This window comes from Spermophilus citellus (assembly GCF_964194105.1).
Source record: "Spermophilus citellus genome assembly, chromosome: 13".
Classification (NCBI taxonomy): domain Eukaryota; kingdom Metazoa; phylum Chordata; class Mammalia; order Rodentia; family Sciuridae; genus Spermophilus; species Spermophilus citellus.
In genome coordinates, this window is record NC_138193.1 from 2751203 (window position 1) to 2773837 (window position 22635).

The window sequence follows — 22635 nt, forward strand, 5'->3', positions numbered from 1 at the left end:
TCTGGTCTTAAGCCTAAGAAAAGGTTGACAGTCTGTGACTTGATGTCTTTTTTGTGTTACAGCAACATGGCCAATGCTCTGGCCAGCGCCACTTGTGAGCGCTGCAAGGGAGGCTTTGCACCTGCTGAGAAGATCGTGAACAGTAACGGCGAGCTGTACCATGAGCAGTGTTTCGTGTGTGCGCAGTGCTTCCAGCAGTTCCCAGAAGGACTCTTCTATGAGGTGGGTCAAGCTGGACAGGAGCAGAAAGTCAGCATTCTCCACCCTACCTTCCCTTCTTTTCTGAGGTCTCCATCTTAATTTTCAAATTCATTATCAAAGATTGAATTGAAGTGCCACAAAGATGACAGTTATTTAGTACCTGGGATGTCATTGATGGCATATGTACTAAACACCTGGGCCATATCCTCGATGGGATGTCCTTACAGACTTCACCACTGAATAGTTGATCTTCCTGTTTCAGAACTGACAGTACCTTGTGACTGCCTGTCAGACCCAAGCAGTTCAGCTCCAAGTCAAACTCCTTTCAGTCTTCAGCTGCAGTGTATCTGGCTTCACCACACGGTGCACATGGCTTGGCCTTACATAATATAGCTTGCCAGTTCCCATCTCTGTGTCTTTTCTTTCTCAGAACACCGCTAGACTCCTCTCTAAAGGAGAGCCTGTGTCACTTACTCCTTGACTTCTCAGTCATGAGCAGGAATGTCCATGTGTTTGTTTTCTAAAGAATATCCTGTTTGGAAATGAGTATTGGAGGGAATTGTCTGTTTGGCACTTCTACAGAACTTGATTTGTTTTCAAAACACGTGTTTTTCTTGATCCTTGGGTGTTATTATGTGGTTGACACTTCCTTTGTAGTATATTCAATATTCTCACCATTATTGAAATCCCTTTCTCATAATAAACATGTATTTCATGGGGACAGTCTAGGGAGGTTAACCCCATGTTGTAAATGAAAATATATTTGTGTGTGTGTGTGTGAGAGAGAGACACCAATTTGGTGGTTTACTTTTCCATCTTAGTTCTTACATATTCGTGTATATATGTGCATCTCTATATAATAATTATGTATATAGAATTATGCTGTAGATAAAGATGGCTGCTGTTTGATTTCTTTAAAAAAATTTTTTTTTTCCTGACTTAGATTTCCATGCCTTTCAAGCCATGCCTAAGGAAGGAAAGATAGTTTATAAAGTTGTTCACCATTCAGGCAACATTTTCTCAAAGAAATAACCCTACATGAGTGAGGTTTGCAGGCTTGCCTCCCAAACAACCATTTACCGTACATGAGTACACAAAACACATGTGTCTGTAGTAAAATAATTTGGGAAACAGCTTTAAGGGTTTTTTGAGCTTCTTCTGGGTCCCAGAAACACAGCTTTCCTACAACAAAAAGTCAGCAGTAGAAAGAGGTTTGTTTTCTTTTTTTCTTGCAGATCTTCTTAACTTCTTTGTTAAGGCGGAAATCTTTTTGAAAAGGATGGTGGTTTTGGGAGTGGGGATAGGAAGTGACAATGGGTGTGACAGGAGCAAGACAGGCCAGTGTCCAAGAGCTGGAGAGAAGAGAGGATGGAAGGGAATTCCTGGGGATGTTTCAGGGTCAGAGACTCCACTGAGACTATGGGTAGGCTGTGATTGGTAAAGAGGGGGACAAGGAAGCTCTTGGGGCTGAGGCAGCAAGTGGGAAAGGGACTTGCTGCTGGTGGTTGCCATGACTCAGTTTAGGAAAATGGACCTAAGGAGCTGCTTCTCAGAAGTTATAACAAAAGGTTCTAATCTCACAAAACTGTGGCAAGGAAGGAGATGCGACCGTTTGATTTAAGATTATTAAAATGGAGAGCACCCTCCAGTGATTAGCAGAGACACAAAATAAACATAAAGGTTTTATTACTTACAGATCCTTGGGAAGACCATACATGTACAGTCAGGGAGTACAATAAAAAAGGGGGTTGTGGCTTAGCGGTAGAGCACTTGCCCAGCATGTGTGAGGCACTGGGTTCGATTTCAGTGCCACATATAAATAAATAAAATAAAGGTCCATCAACAACTAAAAAATATTAAAAAAAAAAAAAGAAAGAAAGAAATACAGAAACCAGTGGGCCAATTCCTTCACTGGGTGCAAAGCATTATCTAAAGAGGCTTCTCAGGAAGTTTTATTTGGTGGGTTTAAAGCAGTAGGCATGAGTTCTAGATCGCACAGAGAGGTAGTTACTATGTCATTCCTCTGCACAGCCATGTGGGGTATGCAGTCAGCGGAGACATTGAAGATGCATCTAGCTGACCTTTGAAGAGGTAGTCTCCAGGGAATAGTTGCATGAGGTAGACATCTGGACTGTCCACACTGAGGAACTAGGGGAGATATAGGTCTGGAAACTGCCCAGGGTGACTGAGTTGCATGTCTGGTGTAAGAAAGTCAGCTTGTATATACAGTGGATATTGAGGTACCATGAAACCATAGGAACTCACTGTTAGAGCAAATGGAAGGGGGTCCCAGAAATATGGCTGAAGAGGGAACATTAGTTGGGTCTGATGACGCATGCCTGTAACCCTAGCCACTTAGGAGACTGAGGGAGGAAGATCACTAGTTCAAGGCCAGTCTCAGCAATTTAGCGATGCTCTAAGCAAAACTGTGGCAAGGAAGGAGATGCCACCGGCTCAAAGTAAAAAGGGCTGGGGATGTAGCTCAGTGGTGAAGTGCCCCTGGGTTTAACCCCCAGTACAAAAAAGGGGGCTTTAGTCTTCATACCATATAAGCCCTATTTTTTACCCTGTCTTTCTTTCTTCCTTGTGGCTGTGAGAGGTTGAAACACAACAGGTTTGTGACCTGAAAGAAATTAGAACCTAGTTTGGTTGCTAGTATCATATATAGTATTCTTTCCCTTAGGTCCTCTTTTCAAATGTAAGATATTATTATTCAAATGGCAACTAAGGTGAGGCCTCAAGAGGGAGCCAACCCTGAGGAGCAATAGAGAAGAACTCTGAAAGGCAGGCTGTGTTCTCCCAGCATCTTTAATAATTCCCTGCCTACGCTTTCCTCTGAGAGTACCCTGGAACTCCAATTCCTCATCACACCATTACATTTTCTTTTCTTTTTTTTTTTTTTTTTTGGAAACAGGGTCACGTTGCCCAGGCTGGCCTCAAACTCTCAATCCGCCTGCCTCAGCCTCCTGAGTCTCTGGGATTATAGGCATTTGCCACTGTGCCCAGCTCCCTCATCACATTCTTTCTCATGTATTGACCATTTGCTTGCCACTTTGGGATGAATACTATTGTTGAGCTACCTTGGTTAACCAGCACACCTGCTCTACATGTGCATCCTGTCCTGTCAGTTGCACTTGGTCATAAGGAAAGGCTTAGAAACGGCCTTAAACAGAACAGAATAAAGTATGACTCACACTTGTCCTCCTGCCCACCCTTCACTCCCTTTCACTTCCAGACTATAAATAACTTCCCTGGTATTATTCCAGAAGATGCTATGAATCTAAGAACAAGGCTATTAATGAGTTATTGCCCAGCTTAAGCTCTTTGGGTCCCAAGGAAGATTACTATTTTAGCTACATTGTTTACTGTTTAAACTTCTTTTCCAGGTCAGGGATTTGTAAACTGCATGTGGGAAATAAGAATTTTCCTCTTAGTTGAATAATGTTAGAGAAAAGCTTTCCATAGCTTACAACAAATACATCCAAATGCTAGATATAAGCTTTCCAGTTACATCCAGCAATAAAATGTTTTCTAGAAATGGGAGCTGAATTACTTGGTTTGCTTTCCATTTGAAACTGACTTAGGTGCTTTAGATTTTGTATAATAACAAAGACAGGGCTGGGGCTGTAGCTCAATGGTAGAGCACTTGCCTTAGCATGTCCAAGGCCCTGGATTCAGTCCCCAGTACTCCCCCTCCAAAAAAAAAAAAAAAATGCATCTTTTCCAGTCTATCTTTCTTATTGTTTTTGTCTTACTATCAAAACATCATCTTTCCCTTATTTCCACAGTCCCTACTCTTTCTTTTATCTAGGAAACTAACTATGAAGACCTATAGGGGAGTTCTATGCACTTTCCCCTTGAAAATGAGATTTACTTCTATTGTGGAACTGCCTAATGCTTTGGATTAGGTAGTCAGGACATTCTTCTCTCGGGCCACAGGACAAGTCTGGAATGAGACCCTTGTTTCCTACCTGATTACTTGTGCATTTTTCTGGAGATATTTTTCAGGTATTTCTAGCTTATCTGCATATAACACCTACCAGGATTATTACCCGTACTGGCTCCCTATTCATGGTAAACATATAAACTACTAGATTATGTGATTTAAAACCTAAACCTGGGCTGGGGATGTGGCTCAAGTGGTAGCGCGCTCGCCTGGCATGCGTGCGGCCCGGGTTCGATCCTCAGCACCACATACCAACAAAGATGTTGTGTCCGCCGAGAACTAAAAAATAAATATTAAAAATTCTCTCTCTCTCTCTCTCTCTCTCTCTTAAAAAAAAAAAAAAAAAAAAAAAAACCTAAACCTGAAGTTTATCATTGAGGTGGTAATCTATCCCATGAAAGAATGTAAGGTAGCACTCGATTCCTGTTTTCTAGCTTCCATCATAAAATTTCTTATTACATGATATTATTAGTGATATATAACTTTTATATGCTTATCTTTCCATATAACTGAATACCTCTGGTGCAAGGACTGTCCAAATTAATTTTGTATCTCTAACACTTGGTTAGAGTAGGTCTAGTAGGTACTTAATAAATACAGTAATATATATATATATATATATATATATATATATATATATATATACACACACACACACACAGTACTTGGATGGTAATTACAAGATAAAATGCTAACATATTAACTTAGAAATTAAATCAAACATTTTCTAATGGGCTGTTCTATAAAACTGTGGTACTCTTTACTTAGTTCCTATTGTTTATCACATAAACATTGTCTGAGCTTTATCATGCCTGCATATAGTTTAGGTGAATGAAAGAAATTAATTTTTAAATGGAAACTAGAAAGTCCAGTTTTGGGTAGAACCTCAAGTAGATTTTCTGAGCTGTAATGTATTGTTGTTACCATATGTAGACCACTGACTTGATATGTTGATTAAAGCCATTGAGGCTTTGTTGAATAAATTTACTTTTTAAATTTATTTTATGTGATGTTGCGGATCGAACCCAGTGCCTCACACATGCTAGGCAAGCACTCTACCACTGAGCCGCAACCCCAGCCCTGAAATTCCTTTTTATTTTGAAAACTTAAAATCCTACAGAAAAGTTGAGAGAATACTACAGTGAGCCCTATACATGTCACGTACACACACCACATTGATTTTTTGGACAAATGATTTGTAAGTCAGTTGTAAACATGAAATTGAATAGTTTTAATTTCCTGTATTTGCCTTTAAATACTTGTAAGGGTAATTGCTCTTTTCAGGGGAGCAGTGGAAGAGGAACAATACATGTTTTTGGTCTAAGCATGATGACACACACCTATAACCCCAGTGACTTGGGAGGGCTGATGCAAGAGGATCACAAGTTTGAAGCCATCATGGGAAACTTAGTGAAACCTGATCTCAAATTAAAAAAAGGAGGGGTTTTTGATCTCAGTGGTAGAGCACCCTGGGTTCAATACCCAATATTGAAAAGGGAAAAAAAAGTGGGGGGTGGACAGTTTTGGGGATACTGGCATTCTGAAAATGTTCTATGACATATCAAATTGGGAATCTAATATATTGAGTCCGAATTTTAAAAAATAACAACTTCTAGCGATTAGAGTATCACTTTTGGAATTTAAAGTCCACCCCAATAATTTTTTTTTTTTAGTTGTAGTTGGACACAATACCTTTATTTTATTTATTTATTTTTATGTGGTGCTGAGGATCCAACTCAGCGCCTCACACATACTAGATGGTTACCATTGAGCCACAACCCCAGCCCCCCAATAATGTTTTTTAAATGTATATATTTTTTAGTTGTTGATGGACATATATATATATATATATATATATATATATATATATATATAAAATTATGTATGTGGTGCTGAGAATTGAACCCATTGCCTCATACATGCTAGGCAAGTGCTCTACCACTGAGCCACAGCCACAGCCCCCCACTCTGATAATTTAAAAATAATTTTCAACTCTTTCTGAGGGTACATTAAAAGGAAAAGAAAGAGCTTAATACTCTTCTCCTTGAGTGTGAATTGGGCATAATGATTCACTTTTAAGAAGGTTTAAAGTAGTGACGTTGCAGTAGGGAAACCTTGGGGAATACATCACCTTAACCAAGGGATCAGGTGACATCACCAGTAATGTCATGTTGATATCATCTCTTGATATGATACAACAACATTATTACTTCCATGATATTCTTTCCCAAAATGCATGATCAGAGTCTAAGTGAGAGAAACTCCTAATGACAGACATTTACAAAATGCCTGAGCAATACTCTTAAAAGTCCTACAAGGGGATGAAAGACCCTTGACTATCTGTGAGATTTTTAGTGACATTTATTTATTCATGTATTGATCTGCCCATCCATCCAACAAACATTTATATTGTTAATTAGGCAGTTACAGTGTGCCAAGCACCTCTTCTATTCTAGGAATAGAATGGAAGCAGTAGATGTAGTCTTAAAGGAAGTTATGGTATAGTGGATTAAACTAGAGCAAGGTCAAACTACCGATAATTAGACACAAAAACAATATCATGGGATGATCAGTAGTGGGGAAAAGAGAAATCTACCTAAGAACAGACTCCCCAACCCCTAGATGATGTTTAAAATGCTTGAGCATTGTGCCTGATACATGGTAAAAGCGTAATAAATGGTAAACAATTTTTTCTTTTTTTTTAAGCAGTAGTTGTCATTATTTTTATTTTATTTTAAATTTTTATTATTTGGTCCTGGGGATCAACCCCAGGGCTTCACACACACTAGGGTAAGGGCTCTATCTCTGAGCTGCATCCTCAGCTCCTTTTATTTTTTATGTTGCTACAGGGTTTCTCTAAGTTGCTGAGCCCTTAAGCTTGCTATGAGCCTCTTGAGTAGCTAGGATTATAGGCACATGCTCAGCAAAGATATTGATCTTTAAAAAATAATCTTAGCATAGTTTTACAGACTATCATAGTCTTGTCTCAAGAATTTTCAGTCGAGTTCCCATTTGTGTGATAAATTTAATTAGAAAGAACTTTTATAAAGAATTCACTTAACAAAGACCCTAAAGAAAGTATATTTTTTCTTGTCTAAAAACACCCAAGGGTGGTGTGTTGGAGATGTGGCTTAGTAGTAGAGCACTTGCCTGGCACTCATGAGGCTTTGGGTTTGACCTCCAGCATGACAAAACAAACAAACTCAAGGAGGGTGGCCGGAGGTGTAGCTCAGTGGTAGAGCAGGTGCTTAGCATGTACAAAATCCTGGATTAAAGGGAAGAGGAGTATATACCATCTCTGGGAAGTTCTTCACTCAATTTACTTATAATGAAGATGGTAATATCTTTATTTAGTAGAAAGAAATACACAGTTCACATGTGGTAATTAGCATGGGTTTCCCAAACTGAAATTGGGTTTCCTCTATTCAGATAGTCTATTTTTGCATTTCAATTTTAAATAACATAAATATTAACTATTATAAATTATACTTCTTTCCCCATTTTTGTATTGGTGCATTATAATTGTACATAATGATGGGATTTGTTGTTACATATTCATACCTGCACACAGTATAACAATGTGACTTGTCCAATATCACCCCCCAGTACTTCCTCCCTTCCTCCCCCAAATTATCTCTCTTTTAATTTTTAGTCTCTGTCAGAAGATTGTGAACAGGTAACAAGCACACTGTAGATACACTTGTAGCACACTGATGCACCAAGTGATGTCCTACCTGTAATGAATCAGATCTTAGAAGATTTATTTATTCAGGGACTGGGGGTATGGCTCAGTGGTAGAGCGTTTGCCTAGCATGTGCAAAAGCCTTTGGTTTATTCCTTGACTCTGCCAAAAATGATGTATTCAAATTATAGTCAGTGTTAATTTTATGTCATGTTATGTAATGTTTATATCAATTTTCTGTCTTCTACTAACAAATACAATATATATGTTAACTGCCAGATTCATGTTTTATTTTTTAACCTATATATCTTTCTTTTTCATGAAACACAATAAAAACTAATCCTTTGGGGGGGGTAAGCTGGTACTCTTGCTCTAACCCAAGGGTGCTTTACCACTGAATTATATCCCAGCTCCTTTTTATTTTTTATTTTGAAACAGTCTCACTGAGTTGCTGAGGTTGGCCTCAAACTTGTGGTCCCTCTTGCCTCACTCCTCAGTTTTCACTGGATTCTTACAAATAGAGTGCGTGAGCAAAAAAAAAAAAAAAAAAAAAAAAAAATGAAGCATAGTCAGAGTAGAGACCCCTAGACTCTGGAGGCACAACATTCATTCTAACAACTACCTATTCAGTTTATCTTTCCTGCATCAATCTGTAGGAGAATGGAGGAGAATGTTGAATTTTAGTAAAGAATTAATGACCATTCAAAAGTAAAGCAAAAAGCATGACCTTACCAACCCCAAAGAAATATCAAGTAGTGAAGTGGAAGACTAATCAAGGTTTGGACATTAGAATGTTTATTGTTATTCTTTTGAGAAACTAACAACTGCAAAATGAAAATGTCAGCATATTTTTCCAGCAAACGGTAATTCCAGGGATGCCTGCACAGAGTACAAGAGAACAGCCTCCCCAGTTTCAGCAATTACTAGGTTTACATTTTTTTCCCTGGTTTTTACTGTTTGGATAATATGAATTGAAAGAAGAAATATTAATGACACATAGGGATAACCCCAAACAAAGAAATGTTGGGTATATGAATTGAAAGAAGAAATATTAATAACACATAGGGATAACCCCAAACAAAGAAATCTGAAGTATATTGTAAATGCTTTTTGTTCCTTTTTTATTCATTTTAAATGCTGGTGCTAAATTTCAAGTGTCATGATTTATAAAGAAATGTTATATCCTATTTATTTGTTTCTAGAATGAGGGGAGGATAACATTTTTGCTTTCTTCTGTAACCCCCTTTGAAATGTGCAATATGAATTTTCTAAAACATTTTTACCCTTCAAAGGAAAAAAATCCTGATAGAAACACTTTCCTATATGTCTCCTTGAAATAATTATATTTCTCCTCTGATTGTGTCATATTTATAAGCTAATGGTACTTTCTTTCTTCCTCAGTTTGAAGGAAGGAAATATTGTGAACATGATTTTCAGATGCTCTTTGCTCCTTGCTGCCATCAGTGTGGTAAGTTTTGCTGCTGAATGTGAATTAAAAAGCAATTTCAAAAAGATTGAAGTCATTTATAAAACTGCTAAAATACCAACAGTAAAAATGGTTTTTGATGCTCCTTATAAATAACTATTATAAGATGTACTTTATCTGTTCCCTTCTTATTAACATATAACAAATAGAAAAGTATCAGATCGATCCTGAGAGAATTGAATTTTATAGAGAAAAGAGTAGAGAATTTTAGGAATTTAAGTGCTTGACTTGTATTTAAGACAATTCATGCTTATGGCTCTACTAGAAGGTTTCCAGGGGTTAGAGAAACTGAACAGAATGTTGTAAAGGTTTAATGAAGGAAGAAATTAAATATGGATTATAAGAAAACGTACAATAGGAACTGGGGTGTTAGCTCAGAGGGTAGCATGTGCTAGGTACTAGGTTCAATCCCAGCACAAAAGAAAAGGAAAGGAAGAAGATGCTATGGATTTCTGTTGTCTGTGTCAAGAATGTCCAGAAATAACCAAACAGTATCAAGAAAGCCCCGGATATTAAAAGGAAAGCCAGATTCAGATATATGATAAATCAGCCCCCAAATATGGCCACAAAATGCAAAACAAGGACCCAGATGAAATAAAGACCGTTTTTTTCTAAATGGTGTTTACTCTGGTAGATAGTTTTTAACAAATAGCTTTGAACATCCTTTGTGTTACTTCCCACAGGTGAGTTCATCATTGGACGAGTTATCAAAGCCATGAATAACAGCTGGCATCCTGAGTGCTTCCGCTGTGACCTCTGCCAGGAAGTTCTGGCAGACATTGGATTTGTCAAGAATGCTGGCAGGTAGGAGTTTCCCTTCCTTGTCAGATGTGGGTGGCTGAAGTGTCTGTTGCAAGTCATGTGCATTTTGCCTGTGGGATGTGAGGTGCTGCTGAAGGGTGTAGGAACCCCAAACATTGCCATGCTGCTAGATATCTGGTGCCCTGGGAAACGACCTTTATATGACACACACAGCTGCTGTGTAGGCCTATGTGCCAGTACAAACACGGTCACAGGTGGAGCTCTGATTATTGGGGTTGGAATAATTTTTTCCTGTAGCGTGATTCTGCTCTATTAAGCACAGAAGAGATTTTTTAAACAAATACTTTCTCTTTAAGTTTCCATTTTGTTTCTATTTAGACATTTATGTCGCCCCTGTCACAATCGTGAGAAAGCCAGAGGCCTTGGAAAATACATCTGCCAGAAATGCCATGCCATCATTGACGAACAGCCTTTGATCTTCAAGAATGACCCTTACCACCCAGACCACTTCAACTGTGCCAACTGCGGGTATTCTAGTTTTTTTTCCCTTTTTTTTGCATAAACAGTAAAACCAAAATAAAAGATCACATTTATTTACATTTCTTTTCACCCAGCAAACTGAATTATTTTTCTCCACATTTTAATTTTACTGTGGAAAATTTTAGACCTGTCAAAAGGTCATGAGTGTGATGTAACAAGCACCCATAAACTCTGCCTTTAGTTTCACCAGTTAGTGTTTTGCCACACTTGAGTGTGTGCAGTATACGCACTCTCCCCTCAGTTTACATGTGTTTGTATGTGTGTGTGTGCATATGCAATAGCCTTGACATTTTTTTTAATGAACAGTTTGAAAGCCAGTTTTAGACCTGATGACTTTCAATATGCTTCTCTGAAGAATACTGACGTTTTCTTATAGAATCATAATATTTTTATTATATCTAAGGAAATCACCAACAATTTTACATCAGATATTCAGTTCACATTAAAACATCCACATTTAGCCATAAAAGTGTTTTTATCATTATGTTTTTCCAATATAGTATCAAAAGGTCTTTTTTCTATATACACATAATTTTTGCAGTTGTGATAATTAGGGTGCTGTCTTTGAATATACAAAATTAAATTTATATTTAATTTTTTGTCTTCAAAAAATCATGATAAGGGCTGGGGTTGTTTCTCAGTGGTAGAGCACTTGCCTAGCACTTGCAAGGCCCTGGATTCGATCCTCAGCACCACATAAAATAAATAAATACAATAAAGGTATTTTTAAAAATCATGATAAACCACTTTTAGGGTGTGAATTTTCTGATTTTTTTTTTCTCCCCAAGATGAGATGTTGTCCAGGCTGGGCTCAAGTGATCCTCCATCTTTAGCCTCCCAAGGAGCTGGGACTTTAGGTGTTATGTTACCATGCCCAGCTTTAGTACAAAAATTTAATATAAAAAGATTTGTTACTGTGGTTGACATGAGCTTACATGCTAAATTATAATAGAAAGGAAAGACAGTAGATTAAGAATTTATAAAACAATTTGTGGTATAAGTTCAGACAAGTTATTTTTTATAATTGAATTATCATTTTGTGCCTTATCTAGTTTTCTTGCATATCTTTCCTCTTGTGTGATTTTTATCTGCCCATTGTTCATTAGTTTTATTCCTAAAAAATTATTTAAAATAGATGAAGCTGAGCTGGATGGTGCAAGCCTGTATGTAATCTGAGCTACTCAGGAGACTGAGGCAAGAAGATCACAAGTTTGAGGCTGAGCTTGGCACCATAACAAAATCCTGTCTCAAAATAAAATTTAAAAAAAAAAATGGGAGTATAACTCAGTGGTGGAGTGCTTGCCTTGCATGCACGAGGCCCTGGGCTTAATACCCAGTACTGGATTGGGGTGGGGGGGAACAGATAAATTTGAAACAAGTCCATTTGACTAATTGGGGCCATATCTGGCTAAATGTTTATTGGCACAAAACAATAGCTAACTTAAGCATTTGGAGAGGAAAATTGGGGACATTTTGTTGTTTATTTTTCATTGACCTAAGTTTACAATGAACTACGTTCTAAACACCTTGTTATAATTTCAGTGATTGTTAGTAAATGGAACTGGTCTCTAAATTTCTCACTGTATGAAGAGGTAGTACTGAGTCTGCTCACTCTGGAAATCACTACTGTAATTTTTAAGGAATAAAAATGAATTGTAAGTGTGATACTATGACAAGGAAATAAAAAATATGCTGTGATAGTATGTAGATGTATAATATGATAAATTGGATGTATCTTAGTATTACTATAAAGATTTTGATTTTTTTCCAAATTTTTCATTGGTGCATTATAATTATATTTAATGGTAGGATTTGTTGCTACATGTTCATACATACACACGTATAACAAGAGATGGTGATGTTTTGATAATAATATGAAACCTATTCAAGCCTATTAATTCAGGTTACTCTGATCACCTCTAAGAGGGAAAAATGTTACCAGGAAGCTTTATAGTAATATATTTTAAAACCTTCTAAAAAGTGAGTTAGTCATATTGATGGCCTGTTTTCTCTTAGTAGTAGTGTTCACTTGGGTGTCTTCCTCATGGACAGGAAAGAGCTGACTGCTGATGCCCGGGAGCTGAAAGGGGAACTGTACTGCCTGCCATGCCATGATAAGATGGGAGTTCCCATCTGCGGTGCCTGCCGGCGACCCATTGAGGGACGAGTAGTAAATGCCATGGGTAAGCAGTGGCATGTGGAGGTGAGTGCTAAATGGCAGGGGTAGTCAGTATTTTGAATTTCCATGGCTCAGGCATGCTAGCAAGATTAAGAGATTCTAAAGGTTTAATATGAGCATTTTAAAGATAGTTGAAGAATACAGAATATACACTGCTGTTGTGATCTGTGAGTAATGATGTGGGATGTGCACCTTGTTCTGAAAGCCTTCTTTTGAGGCAGTCAGTGTCATGGTTCATATTCAGCAGCTGTTCTTCTGTTATGGACACAAGATGTTCACTTTGTGTTGTTTGAGGCTGTGTCTTAAAGTAACCTATCAAAAACTCACAGACACCTGCATTAAGATCATTCTGTTGTTAATCATATATCTTCTCTGAGAATAGATTAACTTTGAGGTTACACTGTTAGATCAATATAACATGGCAATTTATTAATTACTTGTATTAATTTTTTTCAGCATTTTGTTTGTGCCAAGTGTGAAAAACCATTTCTTGGACATCGCCATTATGAGAGGAAGGGCTTGGCATATTGTGAAACCCACTATAACCAGGTATTGATTACATTTGTTGGATACTAGATGTACTTTTATGAATTCAAGCTAATCAATATTTTAGCTAAAGAAAACCTCTTGGAAAATATACATTGGTTTGCAGAGATATGTTTTTAACTTTTTGGGAAATAATTTCAGACTCAGAAAAGTTGTAAACTAAAAATACAAAGACTACCTGTATATCTTTTACTCATATTCACCATTTGCTTGATCATTACATAGGTTTGATCTTTTTATTTATTTATTTTTTGTTATTGTAGTTGGACACAATACCTTTATCTTATTTATTTATTTTTATGTGGTGCTGAGGATCAAACCCAGCACCTTGCACGTGTTAGGCAAGTGCTCTACCGCCAAGCCACAACCCCAGCCCCCATATGTTGATCTTGATATTTAAAAACACATTCATATATATATATATTTACAAATACATATATGTGTGTGTATAAAAACACATTGGATGATAAATTCATCATGGTCCTTTACCCCTAAATACTTCATGTGTGTTGTCCAAGAATTCTAAACTCTCTTACATAACTATAATTATGAGTGTTGATACAATACTTTAACACATTTATTCCATTTTTTCACGTGGCCTGACAATGTACTTTTAGCATATATTTCCTATTAGGACTAGACACAGTCTAGGGTTTTCGTGTTTCTTTAGCTTCTTCAATGCTGGAACATTTCTAGAGCCTTTAATAGACTGCTTTTCACATGGACTCATTGGCTGGTTCTTTTTGATTAGATTGAGGTGGTGTACTGTTGGTGAGGACACTGCAGTGGCAGAGTGTCCTCCTTAGGACCCATTGCTACCTGATGGCAACCCCCTAGGCATGATGCTGGCTGTACTGTAAATTGCTGTTTCCCCCTTTCCCTTGCATCTAATAAGCAGTCTGTGGACAATCACTTTAGGACCTGTTCCTCATCAAAACTCCCCCAAGATTTGGCACCCCTTTGTGATTCTTGCCTGCTCAGGTTAAAAATGATAGTTGTCCAGCCCCTATGTGCTCCTCCCTCAGTCAGCCCTCAACACTCTGCTTGAGCAAGAACCCACCATTCTTTCCTATCTGTAGGTACACTGATTTATCCATTTCTCATCCACTTGGACTCAAAAATTCTAGTATTTTTCATTAATTGTTTTATCATCTAGAAAGATTTTTCTTAAGTGATGAAAAGTAAATCATTTACATTGTAAGAAGTAAAAACTAGTAAAGAAACTTCTGCTGATTTTCGGTAAAGTCTGAACTTAGGTAACCAGCTACTTATTTTTAAGTTATAGAAAGAACTGAAATTATATTGAATGTTCATTGTTCAAAAACTTAATTCTAACCCATATCTTGAACTTTTTAAAATTTTTCAGCTATTTGGTGATGTTTGTTTCCACTGCAACCGTGTTATAGAAGGTGATGGTAAGTATCTGTAGGTTTTATCTGCACCATTTGACACAAAAACACTTGGGTAATGTAAAATTGAAAGAGGTTGATGATTGTTACTGTTTGTGATGTTATTATCATCAGTTACTTTTTCTCCGTCTTTGGAATATTTCTGATTTAAACTGTAGCAGAGAGATGATGATATCTAAGAGTTGGATTTGTTACTCATTTATGTACTTTAGGCCTTGTTACTCATTTATGTACTTTAGGCCACTGCCACAGTGTTGTTAAACGTGTAATTGTGAAAGCTGTTCCTGGCAGGCCCTCTGGAACAGCTATTCTCTGGATGCTCTGGCATATTTACTTGGAACAGTTTAATCTGCTGTAACAATTAGGAAGAGTCACTTTAACCCTGTACATGCTAAAACCTGGCAGTTGTCTGCAGATGTAACTAGAACTTATCACCCTTGTATGGTGGTAATTAGGCAGGGCTGATTGACTGAAACAGAGAGGAAGCAGCTGTGTTTGCTAATACTCACTTGCACAATTCTTCCACAGACTTCCTGACAGGGTTTTAAACAATCCTGTTTTCAGTATGCTTCATGGTTCTCGGCAGACATCACCTAACTCAGGAAATATTTTCTGAAACATTGTTCATATGTAGTTTGTGAAATGGGCAGTTTAGAAAAATCTTTAGTACCATTAAAAATAAGGTTTCTGGGCAGGGGTTGTGGCTCAGCAGTAGAGCACTTGCCTAGCACGTGTAAGGCGCTGGGTTCGAACCTCAGCACCACATAAAAATAAATAAAATAAAGATATTGTGTCCAACTACAACTAAAAATATATGTATATTTTAAAATTTTTTTTAAATAAATAAATAAAAGTTTCCATGGCTGTGGAGACTGAGACAGGAGGATCCTGAGTTCAAAGCCAGCCTCAGCAATGGCAAGACGCCAAGCTACTCAGTGAGACCCTGTCTCTAAATAAAATAGAAAATAGCGTTGGCGATGTGGCTTACTGGTCAAGTGCCCCTGAGTTCAAGCCCCAGTACCCCCCCAAAATTAATTCCTTCTACATGAGAAGTGAGGGAAGCTATCAAAGGAAGCTGTTTTTTTTTTTTTTTTTTTTATTGTTAACTTAGAATGAAAGACTCCTACTGGCAAAAAACTTAATGTCTGGATCTTTTAAAGTTAACTTATCTGGTTTATATTTCTTGAACCAACAGTGGTAGGGACAAAAACATAGCAGACAGTGCACTAGCTTGCAAACACTGTGTCAAAAAAAATTGTCTGAGCAACATAAATGAGCATACAGGTTGCTGCACTGTCCACTGGACTGAAGGGACCCAATCTCTAGTGTAAGACATAGTTCAGACCATTTGAATACCTCACAGATTCTTAAGGAAAAGGTAAAATTAGGGCTGGGGTTGTGGCTCAGTGGCAGAGAGCTTGCCTTGCACATGTGAGGCATTGGGTTTGATCCTCAGCACCATGTAAATAAATAAATAAACAAACAAAATAAAGACACTGTGTCCATGTATAACTAAAAAATATTTAAAGAAAAATTAACTATAAGGATTGGAAAAGGCAGCAGGAATTTTCCTGAGTTGAAGCCTAAATCATGGAAGATATAAATACATAGTCTGTATGTTTTTTTAATAATATGAAAAATATACCTAATAAATTAACAAAATGGGTTGATTCAAAGCACTTTATTTAATGGCAGTTAGCTTTTCAGCTGTTTGATTCTTTTTAAAGAAGAAACTCTCAAGAAAAAGGTTGTTGAGGCCCTCATTCAAGTGCCTTGAGAATAGCCTTAGCTCTGTTCCGGAGTTTATTGAAGCTCTCCTGCTTCCCATAGCAATGTATTTCCAAATGATGAGATTTCTCTCTCTCTCTCTCTCTCTCTCTCTCTCTAGTGGTCTCTGCCCTTAACAAGGCCTGGTGTGTGAGCTGCTTTGCCTGTTCCACCTGCAACACCAAGTTAACACTCAAGTAAGGCTCTGAAGTGGTCTAGTGTGAATCTTAAGACTGAAACTTTTGGGGTGATGCTTAAGAGAATATTCCTAGAATTTAAAAAGAATTATTTGATTCCTTATTTCTTCTTTCTCTTGAGATCTTCTGAAAGTAAAGTTTCTTCCTTTAATTGTTCCCTATTCTTTCTTCTGTTCCTTCTTTGTTCTGTTCAAAGGGATAAGTTTGTTGAAATTGATCTAAAACCAGTCTGCAAACACTGTTATGAGAAAATGCCAGAAGAATTTAAGAGGCGACTTGCCAAACGGGAGAGAGAAGCAAAGGATAAGGACAAGCAGAAAAAGAAAAAGCCAGTCTGTTTGTAAACTTTTCTGTCCCTTCTATCATCATTTTCACTACTTTCTTCTTTGGTTAGTCCTTCAGAATGTTTTTGTTCTGTTATGTCTTTTGCTTTTTTTCCCCTCCTTTCCCTTTTTTTTTGGCATGTTTTTGTAGCCATCAGAGATTGAAATACAACTATTTATCCTATATGGAGTTGATCCTTTGGCTTAATTATTAAAAAGCTTATTAATTATTATAAAATATTGTAAAGCTTATTAAGATGCATATTTAAACCAGCTTGTGCACATATCTTTCCCTTAATCTGTAGATTCATCTCTTTTTTAAAATCACAGTATAGCATAGATATCATTTCTTTCAAGGGAAAGAGTTCCAATCTTTCAATAATGGGAAAAATTTGAAAATATTTTTGTCTAATAACCACAGCTTTTAAAATCCTTATCTTTAGTTTCTTTGTCTTAAATAATTTGAGAAACTATAAGTATTGTTTGATAATTTTAAAACCACATGTGTTCTAAGTTCTGTATTCAGTTCTCTCTGCATGTTTCACATTAAGCAAGTCTGTGTCACACAGTGAGGCATCTTCTCTCTGTGGTGGTTGAAAGTGTGCTTTCACATAGTGCCCGTGCACTGCTATTCATGAATGCATATCCTCGATGTTTTCAAACTTTTTGATCCCTGATTTTTATGGGTAGTATTTCAATCTTTGTCATTCTGTCTGTTGAATTACTAAGTACATTTGTTTCATTTTCCCCTCATGGTTATCATCGTTTTGAGTTCTAAAAACTTTTCATTGTTTCAGTTTTCATGTTTCCTTATATAGAGGAATTAAAATGCAAGTGTAAACTTAAAATGATGGAATGCATACTAAATAGTTTCTCTGAAAGCAGGAATAATTTAAACTTTTAAAAAATGGCAGTTTTAATAGTTTTTGTTACAAGATTTTGGAATAAGTTTTTAACTTAATCATACTATTTAAATCAAACTGTAGCTCCTTGAAGCATTTGAGTTGCCAGTTGAAATGTAACATTTGAATTACCATCAACATAGTGTCTCTTTGAAGCACAGCTGGAAAATAATTCCTACTTTAGTATTCTAAAAATAGAAACATTTTCATTTTAAGTGTGAGGATTGGAATTAGCTTTGTTATTAACATTGCTCTTTAAAATTACCCTTGGGGCTGGGGTTGTGGCTCAGTGGTTCAGTGCTTGCCTAGCACCTGTAAGGCACCGGGTTCTATTCTCAGCACCACATATGAATAAGTAAATAAAATAAAGGTCCATCAACAATTAATAAAAATATTTTAAATAAATAAATAAAATTACCCTGAACCAAGTCTAATGTACTTTAAAAGTACTGTAAAAAGAGGCTGGAGTTGTAGCTCAGTGGTAGAGCACTTCCTGGCACTGGGTTCAATCCTCAGCACCATATAAAAATAAATAAAGACATTATGTCCGGATACAACAACAAAAAAAATATGGTAAGAACTATATCAGCAGATTTTATGTTTGTAATAGATGACAATGCACCATTAGGCTTGTTCTGCCGATGTTTTCTAAATATAATTTCACAGATTTATATACAGTTAAAAATATATAATCTTATAACTTAATTTTACAAATTAAGTTATAAGGTTTTCTATTTTTAACTCAAAATTAAACAGCCTGTATTCCAATAGGAATAAGCTACTGTACTTCCTATTGGAAGTATATTACAGGTGGTCCGACAGAGGCCCTGAAAAGTTTTCTTCTCCAGGGCTTTTTACAAATAAATTGGTCATATGTATTTGTCTTAGCTTTTAAAAAAAGAATTGAGTTTTCCATACAACCACCAATTATGAAATATCTGAGGGAGACCTGATTACCTTTGTGTTCCTTAAGAGTGATTAAAAACTTTCCTTTATCTCCCTCCCCAACTTTTTGTCAGGCAACTAAATTAATTAACCCATTATGATTTAAAATAATTAAAAAAAGATTTAAGGTGAGATTTTTGTTGTTGCCGGGTAGGATGAAAAAAGCATTTTATACCAAGAAAGATGAAAACTTAGAGCTAATTTAAAATACTAAGTAAGATTATTTTGCCTCATATAAAGAATTCATTCACATTATAAAAACCAATTTGCTTTAAATAAATTTATTCTTTAAGGTCTCATGGTACTTTAAAATGCGATTGACTTTGCTTATCTAAATTATGTTTACCTTAATTTTCCTGTTTACTTAGTACTAAGTAAAATGTAATATATATTCTGTGTTATTCAGATAGATGTATAGGAACAAATTTAAGGACTGTTGTTTTAAACTGATAATGTGAATTTTTACATTTATCACAGTAAGAATTAAGATTGGAGTTATAGTTCCTTATTTATATGATTATAGATATTATCATATAGTGTCTTTATTTAGTCTAACTGAATTATTTCACATTATTTATGTCTGTGTTTATTATATTTCCACTAATATCTTTTTCATATATATTAATCATTGTCTTTAGGAATAAATTTGTGGAGTTTGACATGAAGCCAGTCTGTAAGAAGTGCTATGAGAAGTTTCCACTGGAGCTGAAGAAAAGACTTAAGAAACTAGCTGAGACCTTAGGAAGGAAATAACTTCATTATACTTTTTCTTTTCTATACAAAGATGAGATTACCAATGTTACTTGAGTTGATCCACCCTTATTTAAAACTGTGTATTGCAAAGCTGTTGAGAGTTAAGAATAGTTTTCTTCATCTCTTCTGTCTCATTCAAAAAGTAATATAATCATGTTTAAAACACGGATGAAATTAAGACTTGCTATTCACCCATATTAGTTTATTGACATTTTTACTATATAGCAAAAAAAACCCACATGGTTAAATGTTAAATTTTAATTAAGGTTCCAAAGTGATGCATAACTGTGCAAAATGAAAGGAGTGGGCTTTTACCTGACTCAATTTTTTTTTTAAACAAATATAAACATTGTTTTACTTTGTGGTCAAAATTGCCTCCCACTGCTGTTGGAGAGGATATTGGGAAGAAAAATAACCACCCAAGAAAAGCAAATCTTAGTATGTTTATCAAGCTGGTAGCTATAAAATGAGTATACACATTACCAAGACAAGAAACAAGTGTGTTCAGAACTACTTGATTTTTTTTTTTTTTTGGTAAATGCAGTAATTATTATGCTTACTTTTCTATTTTGTTTGTGAACTCTTCCTCTCTATAATTTACTTAATACATAGTTGTAGCTAGCTAGTAGTATACATTTAAATTTTTCTGGAAAAAAATGACACCAGGTATCTGAAAATACAACATACTTTATAATATTGGAAAAATAAAGTATTTTTAACGTGTTACATCAAATTATGCTTCTAAGCTTAATGTCAAAACACGTATTCTTCAAATAGGATATGAAATTAAATTTATGTAGCTTGGAATGTATCACTTAAGAAAAGTGAATGTGGGATTGGGGATGCAGCTCAGCGGAAGAGCACTTGCCTTGCATGCATGAGGCCTTGGATTAAGTCCCCACCACTGCAAAAAAAGAAGGAAAAAAAAAAGGATGTGTATGTATTGGTCATATATTTCCTTTATAATCATGCTAATACATATGCTTCGTACATAATCAAACTTGCCTTGCCTTAGAAAAATACACTTTAATCAGGAATTATAGCTATTTCATATAATATCAACTAAAAGCTAAAAATAAGTGCATTGTCTGAGATTGGTAAACTCAAATTCACTTATCACAGTTAACTTAAAAAGTTTTTTCCCTCAATTTTGGAGAAAGCCTATAGATATCAATTCCCATCATCTTATTAGACAAGAACGATGTTTATGTTCAGGTTTTCCATCTCAAATCTCATGATCAATTGGATTTATCTACTGTAAGTAGGAGGTATAAATTATAAAATAGTACTCTTAAACTGCAAGAGGGATGTTTTAATATCACTTTTAGGTCAAAATTAGTGAATTATTCTATTTTATTTTAAAAAATTATCCTGAAATTTCTGGTCCTTTCTTTTTGGATAAACTTGTTATATAAAGCTTTATGAACATTTTTAAAATGTTACTGCTGCTGTATTATTTAAAAGGAAAGTTACCAAGATAGACCTCTAGAAGGAAATTACTGGTTTTTCAAAAAATTGCTGACATATTGCTTTGCCATAAAGAATATCTCAGGATGCTACCACTCTGCCATTAAAATGTTGTTATGCATGAAGTAAATTTTGATCATGCATATTATAGAATAAATTCTATTTCTGTTTTTGATAACTTTTAACCAATTTATTTTTTAGTGTTCTTTTAGAGATAAAAGAATTATAAATGATCAAAAATAAATAATCAGTATATCATTGTAAGATTGTATGTGCTCAGTAGTTTAAAACAATCTTTGCATTTGACTAGAATCAAAATCCCATTGGTGTGCCTTTGTCAGCTAATAATGACCAGCAATGAAAACCTTGAAAGTATTTATTAAATATTATACTATGCATATAGGCAAAACAGGACAGTTTATACTATAGGGTCTTGTATATACCCCTACATTAGAAATATGGATCAGAAAAGCAAGCTTTTGTATGTGTGTGTATGGTACTAGGGATTGAATCCAGTGCTTTGCATATGCTAGTCAAGTGCTGTAACATTGAATTCCATTTCCAGCCCTCGTTTATGTATATTCTTAATCACTTTGAAGATGTGTGGACTGAACTCTATTGCCTTTGTTTACAAGTCATACATAGCCAGGTACCTCCGATAGCCAGAGGTCCACTGCTGTCTTCGCTTAGTCCTCCTTTAAAATATGAATTAACAATATTTCCCAAAGTTCAACTTATTAGACCTCTAGTACTTTATAGTATCTAGATACAGTGTTTTCTTCCTTGATAGGGGTATCATTGGAGCCCTTATGCATGGGAAAGGAGGAAGAAATTGAAGTTTTAAGTGAAATAGAAGATAAACTTGATCCAGTTCATATTTTACATTGGACTTTCCTTGGCTGCTGAAAACTCAGGCCAATAAACAGCTCTTTGTTTAAAACAAAGTCCTACAAGGCAATCTGAAATAATTCATTGCTCTTGCCAAGTTTCAGTGTGCTCTTTTTTCTTAGCAAGCCTAATGTAATATGAGTAAAATATTCTATGGATAATGTTCAAAGCCTTATTAACATTGTACCTGAAATAATAGGTCATTTTGCCTCATCAATTTGCCAAAATAACCATTTCTCAGATAAGGAAATTTTGAGATAGGCTTATAAGCATTCTGTATTTCATTTTAGATTGTAAGCTCAATGGCAGGGAACTGTATCAATAATTACGTTTTTATATAGCAACCATTGCAGTGTACTCTTGGTGCTTAATAAATGTTCATAGTTATTAACAATAATCTGTTGTATATCATTTAATTTGAATGACATAGTTGAAGAATATATATGAAGATCAAAATATTTATGCAATATTATAAAAACATGCTCTGTTCATTATATATGCTATTTTTCAATTCTTAGCAAAGTACATACATGTCTTAATACAGAATTCATCAAGTCCTGAGTCACTGTGTGTAGCATGTTGGGAAGATGCTGGTAGCCAGATCATTTCCTTCCAATGTTCAGTCATCCCTTGGCTCTCCAC

At 35.7% G+C, this 22635-nt stretch overlaps 1 protein-coding gene across 5 annotated transcripts in view; it reads left to right on the forward strand.

Annotated features, from left to right (window-relative positions):
* LIMS1 (LIM zinc finger domain containing 1) overlaps positions 1-22390 on the forward strand; it is a 145498-nt gene extending 123108 nt beyond the window's left edge. For 2 of the 5 annotated variants that reach the window (XM_081263869.1, XM_081263866.1), the window contains exons 2-11: positions 63-222; positions 9231-9297; positions 9999-10119; positions 10456-10605; positions 12670-12820; positions 13253-13345; positions 14709-14757; positions 16640-16715; positions 16912-17104; positions 19524-22390. In XM_081263869.1, the coding sequence (XP_081119995.1) occupies positions 63-222; positions 9231-9297; positions 9999-10119; positions 10456-10605; positions 12670-12820; positions 13253-13345; positions 14709-14757; positions 16640-16715; positions 16912-17059 (1015 nt within the window). In that variant the 3' untranslated portion in view covers positions 17060-17104; positions 19524-22390. Of the gene's footprint in view, positions 1-62; positions 223-9230; positions 9298-9998; positions 10120-10455; positions 10606-12669; positions 12821-13252; positions 13346-14708; positions 14758-16639; positions 16716-16911; positions 17106-19523 lie in introns of those variants that run through there. The other 3 variants (XM_081263870.1, XM_081263868.1, XM_081263867.1) reach the window with 2 other exon arrangements.
* Positions 22391-22635: the final 245 nt, after the last annotated feature.